Source organism: Mustela lutreola, chromosome 9 (genome assembly GCF_030435805.1).
Source record: "Mustela lutreola isolate mMusLut2 chromosome 9, mMusLut2.pri, whole genome shotgun sequence".
NCBI lineage: Eukaryota > Metazoa > Chordata > Mammalia > Carnivora > Mustelidae > Mustela > Mustela lutreola.
In genome coordinates, this window is record NC_081298.1 from 33,608,131 (window position 1) to 33,623,051 (window position 14,921).

A 14,921-nucleotide genomic window follows, 5' to 3' on the forward strand; every position below is an offset into this window, starting at 1 on the left:
CCCCGGGCACCCCTGCAACCGGGGCATGGGGCATGCTCAGAGGGCGCGCGGGCGGCGCAGGCGTTGGCTGCAGTGGGGCCCAGGAGCCGGGAGGTGCCGCTGCGTCCCCGCTTCCCGGCGCCTGACCCAGCGCGCAAAGTTGGGCTGGAAGCCGCCGGGGGAAGGAGGGACCGAGCCAGCTAGGGTGGCGGGGAAGCGGGGCGGGAGGAGGAGGGAGGAGGGGAAGGAGCGGGGGGGGGGGCGCCGAGCGTGTGTCACTCGCGCTCTCCCTCTGTGTATAGAGGATGTGCTGAATGGTACGCTTCGAGGCGGCGGCGGAGGAGGAGCAGTACCCGGCGGTAGCTGGCAGCCTCGGCAGCCCGGCTCGGCTTCCCTTCGCCCTCCGAGGTTCCACAGCCACCGCGGGCGCCCGACCCCGCGTCCCGCCCGGGGCATGGCCCGGCGCTTGGCCCCCGCGCGCCCCGCCTGCTGAGCCGCGCCGGAGGAGGTGCGGAGGCCGGGAGGCCGAGGGAGGCCGGCGGGGGAGCAGAGTCGAGCGCCTCGCGAGCCGAGAAAGGAGCCCGCGCCCCGAGCCCCGTCGCTGCCGCGCTCGCCCGGGCCGCCCGGAGCCCCGATGAGCCCAGATGGCCGGGGCTCAGCCCGGAGTGCACGCTTTGCAACTCAAGCCCGTGTGCGTGTCCGACAGCCTCAAGAAGGGCATCAAATTCGTCAAGTGGGATGATGTAAGTCGGGGGCGGCGGACTGGGGGCGCGGGCGGGGGCGGGGGCGCGGGGCACGGGGCCCGCCGCGGGGCGGGTTGCGTGGGGGTGGGGCGAGGGGCGCGTTATGCAATGGGCGCTCGGGATCCGGCCCGGGCGGCCTCAGGGCGCGCGGGGTGGCCGCTGCCGAGGTGGCTGGCAGAGAGCAGCGGCTTCGCGCGCGCTCCTGCACTCCACGGGTTCGGGAGTTGCCTCCTGGCCGGGTCTGGTAGGCGCCCCCAGAGGGTCTTCTGTCTTTGGGGCCAGTGGAGCAGGAGGGACAGGCTTTGCCAGGCGACGGTCCTGAGAGTTTGGAAAGTGTGAAGTTGGGACCAGCTGGAGAGCGCTGGGGTGTGACCAAGGCGCGCCCCTCTCCGCCCGCAGACGCACCCCCCATTACCTCTTTTGCCCCTTCTCAAGAAGGTACGGCCTCGGAGTCCGAAACTGTTCAGTGACTACAGACCCTCTTGGCGCTCTTAATGGAGCCCACGCGGCGGAGAACCAGCGGTCCAGCCGACAGGTGGTCGCTGGTGCCAAACTTCAGCGCCTGGCTCGGGAGTGAGGGGGCCTTGAGAAGGGCCGGTGAGGACACAACTGGGGAAGACTAGAGGGCAGAAAGGGGAGCACTGAGGAGTTTAGGAGTGCTCAGTGGGCCTGCGGGCAAATGGGGAGGGCTAGTTTTTTTTTTGGGAATTGAGCTGGCTGGAATCTTCAGCTTGGAACAGACTTGGCAAAGCTTTCCCCCACCATTTAGGTACGTCTTTTGCCAACCGGGACAGAGCTTAGCCCAGACCCGGATCTCAAGGGTTTCTCACGAGCCCCGGACCCCAGAACTAAAAGTGACACCCCCCCCATCGCCTTCAAACACTTATATTAATAATCTTACTGAAAACATGGGTATCTTCAGATGGAGGACATTATCGTATCAATTTATATGTCCTGGGTGTCATTCAAAAGATTTGATAAGAACAACCCACTGGGGTCAACCAGAGCTGTCAGGATCTAGAGAAATTTAGGTCCAAATGACGAAGACATCTCTTAAACAGGAGGAATTATAGGAGAATAAGGTGTTCTTGCTGAAAAGATTTTCCACCTAGTAAATTATAGCCTGTTATCCTCCAGGGTATTTTTCTTTAATCTTCTTAAGCCATTTTCCAGTGTCTGAAAACAATTTAAATATTCCAGGTAGTGAATCCAATTACTTAGCTGAGTGAGTCTGTGTCTATATTTTGTCCAGTTGGAAGGGCAAACGGAACTTGGAGTATGAGCCATAGCTTCCTTGAAAGCTAATGCCAATTATTAAATGCTGTAGGCTAGGATGCAAACATACATCCTTTTACTGAGGACACTTCTCTTCTTCTGTCCCACTGCAAGGACCGGATGTTTTTGTAAATGAAATAGAATCTAAACAATAAGTTCAGACACAGATTAAATGCTTTGCTTGTGTGAAGGAAAAACAACAGTGAAAAAGAAAATGCAGTTCAGCACCAAAACTATCCTGCCCATCTAGAAGTCTCAACTAGAGAGCCGATGCGATGAGCAAGAGGGTAAGGGCAAGAAGGGCCAGAGAGAGAGTTTATAGGATATAAAAGGGTATTTCACCATAAGCTTTGGATTTATTCACAGAGATGATTTTTTAAAAAGATTTTATTTATTTATTTGACAGACAGAGAGAGATCACAAGTAGGCAGAGAGGCAGGCAGAGAAAGGGGGGAACCAGGCTCCCTGCTGAGCAGAGAACCTGATGAGGGGCTTGATCCCACGACCCTGAGATCATGACCTGAGCTGAAGGCAGAGGGCTTAACCTCCTGAACCACCCAGGTGCCCCCACAGAGATGATTTTAAACAATGGTCCAGAATGTCTTATTGGGAAGAAGATAGGCAGCGTCCACTTTGAAAATGAGGCTTTTCTGTGGAACGCATTTTGATATATCCCAGTAGATGGTTTTTATTATATGCATTCATGGCATGGGTATCTTTTTCCCTACCTGCTAATGCCAAGCTCTATCCTAGCTCATGGGGTGGTGACAGAGGTAGATAGTCTCTGCGTTACAGACCTTACGTGATAGGTGGAGGAGACAGAAAATGACCGAGAACACGGATCATACAGAGATGAGGAGTAATGCAGTGAGAGTAAGGGAGAGGCCAGCGGTGAGACACAGCCTGAAGAAGGTGAGAGCCATTCCCTCTGAGCATTGCAACAGTGAGTTTCCTGGGAAACCCTACAGGAAGGATGTAGGCACTAAGGAACAGGAGCCTCAGATCTTATACAGAGAACCTAGATTGCATGCAGGAGTCAAGTTGTCTGGAGTATGATCAACTCTCCTACAAGTTCCTTGGCTCTTTGTCTCTATGATGATCTGTGAACCAAGAGGAGACCAGAGTATCTGAGGTCCCCCATATTCTCCTCAGGTGGATACAGGTGGCTTAAGTTCACAACTGAACGTGGATTCTGGTTCATATTTGCCCTTCCAAAATCAAGCCAGTTTACGTGACCTGGCTCATTGTATTGCATCTTAGTGATAGTGTGTGATGAAGACAAAAGAGAACTAGATCTTCGGTCCAAAGGCTTGAGTTTACCAGCTAGTTCTCTTGCCAGTCAGCTGTGTGACTTTAGGTTAATCACCTAAATTTTCTGAATCTTTGCTGCCACTTGTGCAAGACTGAGAATGCGGCTTCTTCTTCTTCTTCTTCTTATTTTTTAACCTATTTTACATATAGTGGTTGGGAGTAGCCAGTAGGATAAAGTAGCACATTTCACACTTGGGCATGCCTCAGAAAGAAACATCAGAGGGGGCTTTGTAACACTCAGATGGCTGGGTCCCACCCTCAGTTTCTGATTCAGAAAGGTCTGAGGTGGGACCTGGGACTCTCCATTTCTGCAAACCCTCTTGGTGCATAGGATCTTGAGAGCCACTGAGGCTGGCCGTCTGGGGGAACCACACATTGAAACCACAAAGATAAGGTCTGTGAAGTAACTTAAGCCTATGATAGCAAGCTCCCGTGATCTTGTCAGCTTGTGTCAATTTTTGCTAGTTTGTGATTTTAATTTTATCTCTATGTTTGCTTGTTGAGAAATTTATCCAGTCGTCATCTTCCCACCTAGGAGGTAGAAGGACCTCAAACACAAAATCATGAACAATTTTTTAGACTTTATGGTATATTTTATGAAGTGTCTCTGATGCCTAGGCTGACTTAACTCCCATTCATACGTGTCTTTTGAATCTCCTCTATGCAATGAACAATTTACAGCTTTGTCACCTGCTTCTAGTGGGACTGTTAAGAAGGGAAAGAAGCTAGAAGATTTTTTGAGAGGCTGTCTAGTGTGTCTTTGAGCAGGAAGACTGCTGTACTTTTTCCTTTGGGCTCTGACTTTGCTGCCCTACTCCCCCACCCCTTCCCCCCGCAAGGGTGGTGCGTCCCCCACCTGCTTGTCTAGAGGAAAAGTAAATGCTGGAAATGATTTTAAAATCTCTTAAATATCTGCTCTCCCTTAAACACTGTAGAACCCTGCTTTCTGCTTTCCTTAAGAAGAAAGATGAGCAAACTCATAAAACCGATTCTCAATAGCCCATTAGAAAGCATAATAATAACATCTGCAAATGATGAGTATGGGGCTATTTGGAATTGTGGAGAGATTATCTCTTGTTCCCTGAGTGGTTAAAACACCATAATCGCCTATCCTGTTTTTCTGACCACCATGTGGAATGGAAGATGTCCCCTAGCAGGTGCACTGCCCTTTAAAATCTGTTGGCTATCTGCCAGCATCATGGTTGTGGGTGCTCCCAGAGCAATAGTCAAAAACTCTGACATAGGTACTAACCAATCATGACAAACAGTAGGTGGGCGATGGAGCGGGAGCAGGATCCTGGAGAACACCCTCTTGCACCAGGACCAGGCACTGGTCATTCTTTGGCCTGATCACGAGGAGAGCTGAGGGTCCCCAGGGTCTGTGGAGACACATAGAATTATTTCAGTGTTTGCACAAGTAGTAAGAGCGTGTGCAGTCAGAACATCAAGGGCAAACCTTGTCCTCCAGAACTTGGTTAGCATATCCAGGACTGACCTATCTTGGTTACCAGTTTTACCAAGGATATCAAAATATGCAACTTTATCCTTGCTTTTATTTTGCATTTGTATATTCTGAGCCCCTGTCAGGGAGGTGGATGTAACAGGCTGTGGAAGTTGTGGGAGAATTCTGGTGAGATGGACAGTGGAGGGGGGTTCCCTTCTACATCAGAGTTATGGAGCTGGAGAGATTGTGAGTCTGGCCCCCTTTCTCCTGGTGTTTGGCGTTGCTCTGTGTTGGAAAGTCTGTGTTGCTCTGTGTTGGAAAGTCTGTTGGAAAGGAGAAGAGGAAGATTAGAAACCATGCAGTAGGTCCTCCCAGCCTCTGATTCGCCCCTGTGTAGGCTCCCAGGACCCCGTCTCCTTTTTCCACAACATCTAGGGCATGGAAGGCTTCTCATTTGTTTGTTCTTTCTTTCTCTCTATTCTCCCCATCCACATTCCAATCTCACTGTAAGTTACTTAATGCACCTCAGCCTCAGAGTCCTCATCTGTGATGTGAGGTTTGTAATATTGCCTGTGCTGCACGCTACAGCTGTTAAGGTTAAATGAGGGGAGGCACATGGCAATGTTTTGTGTAGTGCTTGGCACACACATTAAGGAAACCTTTAATAAAACCCAGTTTTAAAAATCATCATCCCCCCAGTAGGTAGAGGGCCCATGAATTTTGTCATAGTGGCTGTGTATGTTAGATGATTCTTATTCTATCAGTGGGAAGATCCAGACCTTCCTTTTGTTCCCTTTATTTTTATTTATTTACTTTTTAAAAGGTTTTATTTCCTTATTTGACACAGAGAGAGAGCACAAGTAGGCAGAGCAGCAGGCAGAGGGAGAGGGGGAAGCAGGCTCCCCACTGAGCAGGGGGGGCCAATGTAGGGCTTGATTCCAGGACCCTGAGATCATGACCTGAGCTGAAGGCAGAGGCCAAACCAACTGAGCCACCCAGGCGCCCCCTTCTCCTTTAATGTGTGCTTTGATTTTCATATTTTATAATTTGAAAAAGAAAAAATCAGATTTTTATCCTTTTAAAAAAAAAATTCAGGTGTTTCAGAGAAAGTGAATCTATATAAAAAACATGTTTATATAGACACATTTTCTTTAAAGCAAGTTGTTTATTTTCATTTTTTTAAAGCACATCAGTTTAAAAAACCTCCAAAAGTTTTATTTATACTTAAATTCTTAATATATACACATGTTATATGGAAGGAAGAAACAATTACACAAAACTCTTATAATTTAATAGGAATATATATATATTTAAGATATATTTAAAAATAATCTCTGTACATTCTGTTTTACAAGCACAGTTTAACTCAAAAGCTGTAATTGTGGCTGGCTAAGTTGTTTGAGGAGAAGGCTGAGGAAGCTCAGAGGTTTGTCTTTTCACTAATGCCCCATGGATTTGAAGCAAGTAGTGCCCTCCTCCCTTGTCTACCACCCCTCCCCCCACAAACAAAATCTCTGCAGTTAAAACAGGTAATGGGCAGCATCATACACAAAAGCTTAGTTAGAATATTTGCATTATGTAAAATGTGCAGTTACAGTTTCCAGAATGATGGCAGCAGAATGATGGTTGACCCCAGACAAGATTCATGAGGGAGCAGAGGGGAAGAGTTCAAGAGATGGGCATTCAACAGTGCTCGCTTTGGAAAGGTTATGGGAAATAGGGAAGAAACAGCTCTGGCTGGTAGGTGGTGGATCCGGATGGGGGGCCCCCATGGAGTGAGAGGCAGATTTTAGACTGGAAAACTGGCAGGTGCCCTCTAAAAGCCCTTTCAAATATGCCCCGATATGTCCATTTTAGGTGTCCAAAGAGCTTTTTTGGATTTCTCATTGACAGTAATTACTTCAAGTGTAAAAGTATTAACTTTTCCAAAAGCTAGTCAAATAAAGCTATTTTAAGCTTTTTATCAGAGCGTAACATGCATGCCGTAAAAGCAAAAGATATTATGTCCCCTTGGATTCATCTTCACAAAACGAACACCTCAGGTAAGCAGCCCCAGATCAAGAACAGCACTGCCAGCCCCAGGTGCTCCCTTCATGTCTCTACACCTCTTTCCAGGGCTGACAGTCATCCTGACTTAAAACCCTAGAGTGGCTTTGCCTGTTTTTTTTTTTTTTTTTTTAAATCTAAAAAAACCCCTATTTTAAAAGTTTCCAGTGAAAACAAAACAAACCCTCTTCAGCCAAAAGCATATTTTTATAACTGCTGAATAAACCCTCTTGAACAATAACAACAAAAGTGACTTACCTTCTGTTTAGATGGCACTGGATTAAGTCCTTATCTGTCCTAAGGTAAAGCCTGGGAAGAGAAGCAGGTGTAAATGCCCCAAAAGAGGAAACAGTTAAAGAAAACTAGTAATTTAGCAAGGAAATGTATTGCCTACAGGCTATCATTGGCACAAGAAAGCAGACCAGCAGAGTGTTGTTTGTGGGATCACTTTCTCTCTTCTAGATTTTCTCTTATCTTGCCTGACTTTGACATTCCTACCTGTGGTGCATGAGGGTAATTTGCTCTGGCTATTAGCATATCTTGAATACTTCCCTTGAAAGTTCAGCCTATCAACAAATAGCTTCAAATTATATTTACCTGCGATGATGTTTCAATGGAGCAGGAACATTTTCCTTTTTTACGTCGAACTTGGTAACCCGTGGTTAAATGTTTCTTTATCAGGATTGGTTCATGTTATCATGAACAAGGAGTGCCAGCTGAAAATTGAATGGGATTGATTGTGAATTGTTGACTAATGCTATGGGTCTCACCTAAATAACACATCCTTGGTGACTGAAAATGTTGGCTCTCCTGTCACCCAATCTGATGTTAGGTTCATGCAGCCTTTTCAAATCATGTCATAAATTCCATCTGCTCAGGCAGATTTCATAATTCTTCCCTTCCCCCATCTATGCCATGTCTGATGCTCCAATCTAAGCCATGCTCCTGTGTATGAGTTGGGAAGGGGACTGGAGACATATCCCTGAGCTCAGTTACACATGAGATTTTAAAGAAGCCATCAATTTCTGTAACTGAAATATCATGTAAAAAGGGCTAGATTCTTTAACAGTTCTTGTTCCCCTCTGATCGCTTTAAGTTCTATTATTTGACTTTATTATCACAGGTTAATTTCAATTTTTGGAAATTTTACCTTTAATTGGCATCCTGAAAAAATGCTTGGGTCTGTGTCTTAATTGCTGCTGGCTAAATCTGTACATTTATGAAGAACCTTAATTGTCATAAATGAGGAAAGAGACTATTATATAAAAGAAGAAAAAATACTCAGTTTTTAAAAAGAACAAAAGCATCCCACATCTGTTTTTCATTTCAGGGGCTCTTTTAGTTCATGATATTTGCTTTATGTTTTGTTTCTTTTTATTGCATTAAAGTGTTAAGAGCAGGTTCAGGGAAAATGGATTATTAGCAAAGAAAACCATTTTCCCTGAACCCGTCATGGTGAGGGGTATCAGTCTATAACACTGATACCTAAAAGATTAAGAGATTATTTTGGTGTTAAAAAATTAGATTTTCTTGGGAGCTTGTTTATAAGTTAGGTAAGAGAAAGTTAATTTGATTCATTTTATAGAAGAGGCCATATGAACTCAAAAAGAAATGGAAGACCACAGAACAAAGCAGCCAGTGGGCTAATAGATGTTTTTTTTTTTTTAAAAAAAAAAAGGGAAGGACACGAAGCATGAAGCTTTTCTCAGGTGTTGTCTTAGGTATGGTTGAGTCTCACGTTGCACCAATTTTCACATCCTCTTCGTGGGACTTTTCAAAATGCAGAGTCCAGGGGTTAAGCATGTGCCTTCAGCTCAGGTCATGACCTCAGGGTTCTGGGATCCTGTCCCACATCGGGCTCTCTGCTCAGCAGGGAGCATGCTTACCCCTTTCTCTCTGCCTGCGTTTCTGCTTACTTGTGATCTCTCTGTGTGTGTCAAATAAAGAAATAAAATCTTAAAAAAACCAAAACAAAACAAAATGCAAAGTCTGGAAATCTAAAGCTACATTCACCAGCCTCTCTAGAGGCCTCTAATATTCTGGCTATAAATTAAGTTCCAGTAGAATGAGATGTACTCACAGGAGATGTGGAGGGCAGAGGTGTGAGAGAGGCCGCCTTGCTGCCTTCTTGGGCTGGTTTCCATAGATATGTAACTAACTGTTCTTCAGTGGGACCCTGGGTGTAAAGCGGCAACGGCAAGAGTGTGCTGACTCTCAGATGACTCTTCCATTGTCTTCAGCTAAGCTGGTGTGGTCTTGACTCAAGGGTTTCCTTCTGGATTCCTTACCTCTTCTGAATGTTCTGGAGGCAATGGCTGTCCTCAAGGGTCAGTGCTGTGGTGTTCTGGGGTCGTTCGGGGATGCCCAGCCTGACTCCTGGATCACCAGTCCTTGTGATTTTGTCAAATGCTTAATAGCCTGTAATTAAATCCTTTTATATTCATAATTTCCAGAGAGATTTCTGTTTTCTTCACTAAGCCCTGCCTGATAGGCCTTTTATGGTTCTAGGACTTCATGATTTTCAGTCCTTAGGTGCGTCACCATGTCCGTCACAGAAGTGATATTTCTGTGTCTAGCAAGACTCATCATATGTGCTTCTCCATGTTTTTCTCTTCTCAACATCCTTGCAAAATGTTGTCTTTGGTGGTTTCCCATTAAGATGGGGCCTGTGGCTTCTTATGGAAATTGTTGATCTTGGAAACTTTGGTCGGCTTGAAGGAAATGTAGATGATGACCTTAAGTAGGACACAGAGTGGCTTGAATTCGAGGTAGTGTCAGTCGAGAGGCCAGATCTAGATTACCGGTGCAGGAAGGTGGATACAAGGAGATGGTCTGTGTTTTAATTGGGCCAAGGCACCTAGAGGACTACAGCTTTATGTTATTTACCTTATGTTATTTACCTTCTTTCTTTCCCTAGGACAGAGCATAGCCTTGACACTGGGTAGGTGCTGAGGAAATGTCTGTGGAATGAAGGAAGTGTCTGGTGTGTGTCTCCAGTGGGTTCACACTGGGGAGGCCAACCTGGAGGGTGGTAGGCTATTCTGAAGTGACCTTCATGACACACTGCCCGTGGCGTCAGTTGGAAAGCCCTACCTGACATCCTTCCATTCTATCTGAAATCTCCCGGAGTCCCAAGGGACTCTGTGGCTTTTTTAGATAGGGTTTCTGGATGAGAGTTGGAGAAGCAAAATGTTTATTGTCAATACAGAACTGACAGCTCTTACAGAACTGATTTCCTGTAAGGTATAAATATGGCTTAAGGTTGAGGGTGTATTCAATTGTAATTTAATATTGGTTGAAAATTATGATGCTCCATGTATTTGCGTCTCATATTCTGAATATTAACAGGGGCTTCTGTTTTCTGAAAAAGATGCTCACACAACTATCCCGGTATTGCTGTGAAAATTACCCTTAAAGAAATTCTGACACGTTGGGAGTGACAGAACAAAAGACTGATGGTTGTGAAAACATTCCCTTTATTATGCTAATATCCACAAAGACTTCCTTCCTTCCCCACTCCTCATTTAATTACTGGGGCCACCCCCATCTTACCTCTGGGCCCTGGGAAAAGCATACCTCTCTGGGTTCTGGATCCCGTGTTTCCTGGTTTCTCTGGATCCTGACTTTATTATTTCCTCCCCTTTGATAGTTTCTGTGAAAAATTTCCCTCCTGCAAAACTCCTCCAAGAACATACCAATATGCCTTTTGGTCATTAAAATCCCAAGGTAGAATTCAGCACCATGTTCTCCAGCTTTCCTCCTGTACTTACTGCCCCCTTCATCATTTTCCTGCCATGACCGAAGTGTTGTTTATACCCACCATCCCCCTTTCCTGACATCCCAGCCACTCCTCAATCTTCCAAAGCCTTGTTCTGCCCTTATCATTGCTTTGAGATTTTCTCTTGCCACGGCTCCTGGCAACCTGTTGGGCATCAAACCCAACCCATCCTTACCAGAACCTATCTTTGCTGCCTTGCCTCTTTTCCTGTTGTAGCTTTCTGTCCAGCCAGGCAGTATTCATAATGACAGGATGTGCTGATGCTTCTTTTACTGTAGACATTTTTAGTCTACTAAACCACTAAACATTTGCAGCGGGGTGGAGTTGTGATTATAAATGGTTTGATCCCTGCCCTCAGGGAGTTTGTATTCTCTTGGAGGAGATAAATGCCAAAGAAATAGGAATAGAATTGTTTCATTGTAGCAGTGTAAGTGCTACAGAGAAAGGTACAGAAGTACATGTGAGGGGGTACCTGGGTGGCTCAGTGGGTTAAGCCTCTGCCCTCGGCTCAGGTCATGATCTCAGGGTACTGAGATTGAGCCTTGCATCGGGCTATCTGCTTGGCAGGGAGCCTGCTTCCTCCTGTCTCTCTGCCTGCCTCTCTGCCTACTTGTGATCTCTCTTTCTCTCTCTCTATCCAATAAATAAATAAAATCTTAAAAAAAAAAAAAAGAAGAAGAAGAAGTAGTAGTACATGTGAGGATAAGAAATGTGGAAGGGTCCCCTGGAGGCAGTCTATTTATGGAAAGACCTGGGTTGTAAGTGGGACTGAGTCAGGCCATCAAGAGGAGGGGGGAGTGTGTCAGGCCAATGGAATAGCACATGGGGGCATTCCAAGGATCAAAGGATGGAAGTCCTTTGAAGGACAGAGCAGAATAAGCAGGTGGGGAGCTTGTGGTTCAGTAATGCTGCCAGGATGGCCAGCGGCCTGCGGAGGCCACTGCAAGGTTTTATCATAACGTCGATGGGAAACCATTAAAGCCCTGTTCTGAACTCAGTGCTATTGACATTTGGGATTAGGTAATTCTCTGTTGTAAGGGGCTGGCCTGTGCATTGTGTATGTTTTGGACCCTCCCTGGCCTCTACCCACTAGATGTCAGTAGCAAAAGCCCCAGTGTGACAAACCAAGTTATCTCTGGACATTGCAAAGTTGCCCCAGTTCAGAACCACTGATGAAATGAAACCACTGATTTAAATCTTAACTGACTTTAAAAAGTCCTGGGCTAATGCATGTGCACACACACACACACACATACACACACACAAGGCCAGTAAACATATGAGAAGTTGTTCAACATTATTAGTCATAGTGATGAGGGAGCAGGAGGCTGGCTGAGGACAAAGCAAAAGCTGGCGCCTTGCACCCCCTCTTCACCCTTTCCCCTCCATAAGTGTAGCATCCCTCAGGCAGCCCTGACTGCCATGAACAATAAGCAAATAGTTAACTTCCAGAGCTCACAATCCTGCTAGACAGGAGTCTCCCTTGGCTTACAAATGTCCTAAATCTCACTAACAAAGACGATTGATAGCAGGATTGTGACACCCCACCAAAAAGTCTCCCAACTATCTTAATGTTAATGGCTGGTCTAAAGGCAACATTGATCCAGCCGCAAGGGCAAGGCCTCCGGCAGGCCTGGAACATCCTGGCACCCTGTAGGCCCTCTTTAGCATATGAAAACTCCGCTGACACCTCCCTTCCCCTCACCTTCCCCCAACCACAGGGTATATAACATGCCTACCCTCACAACCCGGGGCAGCAGCATCTCCGCCTGCCCGTGGGCCCTGTCTCCGCGCTCCAATAAATCACCTTTTGCACCAACGACGTCTTAAGAATTCTTTCTTTAGTCGTCGGCTCCGAACCTCCTCACCCCACCGAACCTGACTTAGGTTCTGGGACTTCATCAATAGGGAAATGCAAACTCAAACCACAGTGAGATGCCCCTTTCTATCCGTGAGAGCTCTATCTTACTAAAATGGTCCCTTTCCTCAGCTGATGCCCCCCTAGACCACAGCACCTTGGAGGACTGGGAATCTGGGCTCTTATTTGAATCTGGACTACAACGTCTGAAGTAACCTGTGTGGTATCTGAGGAAATATGTTGCCAACTTTTTTGGAACACTGTATTGTGTTAAGAGAGATTTTTATACCTGCCGATAAAATGCAAATATTGAAATGGGGCTTCTTGCCACTTTTTTGCATCTTCTCTTCTGGACCTGGTCCAGACCTCCTCTGCTTTTCTTTGTTTGGGGGGGATATTTCAGACTGGATAGACCTGTGGAAGGAAATTCCCATCAATGCTGATGTATGTAGAAGTCTGACATTACTGGCCCTAAGCCAATACCATAGCATCCTTTACTGTTTTATTTTTATTTTTTGTGGGCATAGTTAGGGCTGCATTGCCCTTGTTTGATGCGAACACATCTGCTTTTCTGTGTGACCCTTAGAATTCTTTTCCACCCTCTACACTGCTGTTTTTCCCGCAGTGTATGTATTTGCCATCTTTGGCTCTCCTTTTCCCTGACGCAGGTCTTGGGCAGTTCCTCTGGAACATTGTTATCTTTCCTTGTTGACTCTATAATAGTGATTAATTTTAGAAGTGCATGTTTTTATTCATATGTGTTCTCTTGTAACAGCATAAAAACATAGAATCACTGTGGAGTTGGGATTGTGGTCAACGAGGGCCCGTAGTTTCTGATAATGGGACTCAGGGTCTGTGGGTGAAGTTTAGGGGGATTTCTCTGCATGATTTTGCTAGAGCTGCCGTTACAAAGTTCCACAGACTGGGGGGTTTAAACAACAGAAATTGATTTTCTCACAGTTTTGGAGGCTAGAAATCTGAGATCAAGGTGTGGCAGAGCTGGTTCCTTCCTTTTGGGCCCTGAGGGAAGCATCTGTTCAGGCCAATGGACTAGACTGGGGGTTGGCCGACTTTTCCCTGTGTTGCCACTTTGTCTTCTGTTTCTGTGTCCAAATTTCCTCTTCTGTAAGGACGCCAGCCTCATTGGATTTGGGCCCACCCTTGTGACCTCCTTTTAATGTAATCACCTGTGTACAGACTCTGAAGATGGTGACATTTATTTTGAGGAACTGGGGTTAGGATTTCAACATATAAATTTTTTGTGGGGGGCACAATTCAGCCCACCGCATACCTCTACCTGGCAGAGTATTTGGCTCAAGGGATGGCAGCGTACTGGCTCTATTCAGATATTTGAAGAATTGACGCTTAGAGAAGCAACCAGATTTGCTTTGTGCTACTTAGATGTTAAAACTGGATGATAACTGCGTAAATGGAAAAAACCTGGAACTGGCTAGATGGGATTATTTGACCAAGTTTGTTTTGTAAAAAACATTTCCCTACGAATGAGAAACCTGGTTTCTCCAAAAGTTTTAGAGCTGCGTTACCCAATAGAAATACACTGTAAGCCACTTAGGAAATTTAACATTTTCTAGGAGCCGTATTAAAAAAGGTAAAAAGAAACAGGTAGAACAGAGTCCATCATGGACATGCAAACACAGAGTATGGATTCTCAACTGGTGCCAAATCACCTCCAAAATAACTGAAAAATGGTCTTTAGGGACAAAAAAATATCTTTTTTAATTTTGTATAAAGACATACATACGACACATAAATAGATAAGAGCATCTGTGATATTAAAATTTCATTAAGGTAGAAAAACAGATGTCTAAAAGGGCTTCTTAGTGGGGCAATAATGAAAAAAAAACAAGTTGCAAAGCAGCAAGTTCTTATATTATTATATTAGTCTCACTGTGGATCTGTTGATGAGCTAGGGATGCGAGTAAAATAGTTTCTATCAAATAAAGAGAAGTAAATGGAAATTTACTGTGCATTACCCACTATTACATAAGACAGGTATGTTTACTGGTGTTCTCTTTTCAAGGCAGATGTTTATTGGGAAAAAACCAAAACAAAACCTTATAACCTGCAATAAGCAAGTTAAAACTGGATTCTTAGCGGCACAGTTTTGTCTGCATTCTGAGCTCATCGGTTCTCCTTGGGACTTCATATCACTGTGTTCCTGACCCAAAGCTTTGCCCATTGTATGCCTGTCTGAGTTGATCTCAAAGTGTGTGGTCCCTGGACCAGCAGCACCGATGGCAGCAGCACTGAGGGCTTACTAGAAATGCATGTTTTTGGAATGCCTGCCTGGTTCAGTCATTTAAGCCTCTGCCTTCAGCTTAGGTCATGATCCAGGGCTCCTGGGATCGAGTCCTGCAGGGGCCTCCTTGCTCAGCAGGAATCTGCTTTTCCTGCTGTTCTCTAAGCCTGTTCTCTCTCTCTCTCTCTCTCTCTCTCTGAAAAATAAATAAATAAATAAATAAATAA

General features: G+C 45.5%; 1 protein-coding gene across 4 annotated transcripts in view; it reads left to right on the forward strand.

Annotated features, from left to right (window-relative positions):
* The first annotated feature begins 585 nt into the window (after positions 1 to 585).
* Positions 586 to 14,921, forward strand: part of PLCB1 (phospholipase C beta 1) — a 682,758-nt gene continuing 668,422 nt past the window's right edge. For 3 of the 4 annotated variants that reach the window (XM_059133978.1, XM_059133980.1, XM_059133982.1), the window contains exon 1: positions 586 to 722. In XM_059133978.1, the coding sequence (XP_058989961.1) occupies positions 624 to 722 (99 nt within the window). In that variant the 5' untranslated portion in view covers positions 586 to 623. Of the gene's footprint in view, positions 723 to 1,059; positions 1,161 to 14,921 lie in introns of those variants that run through there. The other variant, XM_059133981.1, reaches the window with a different exon arrangement.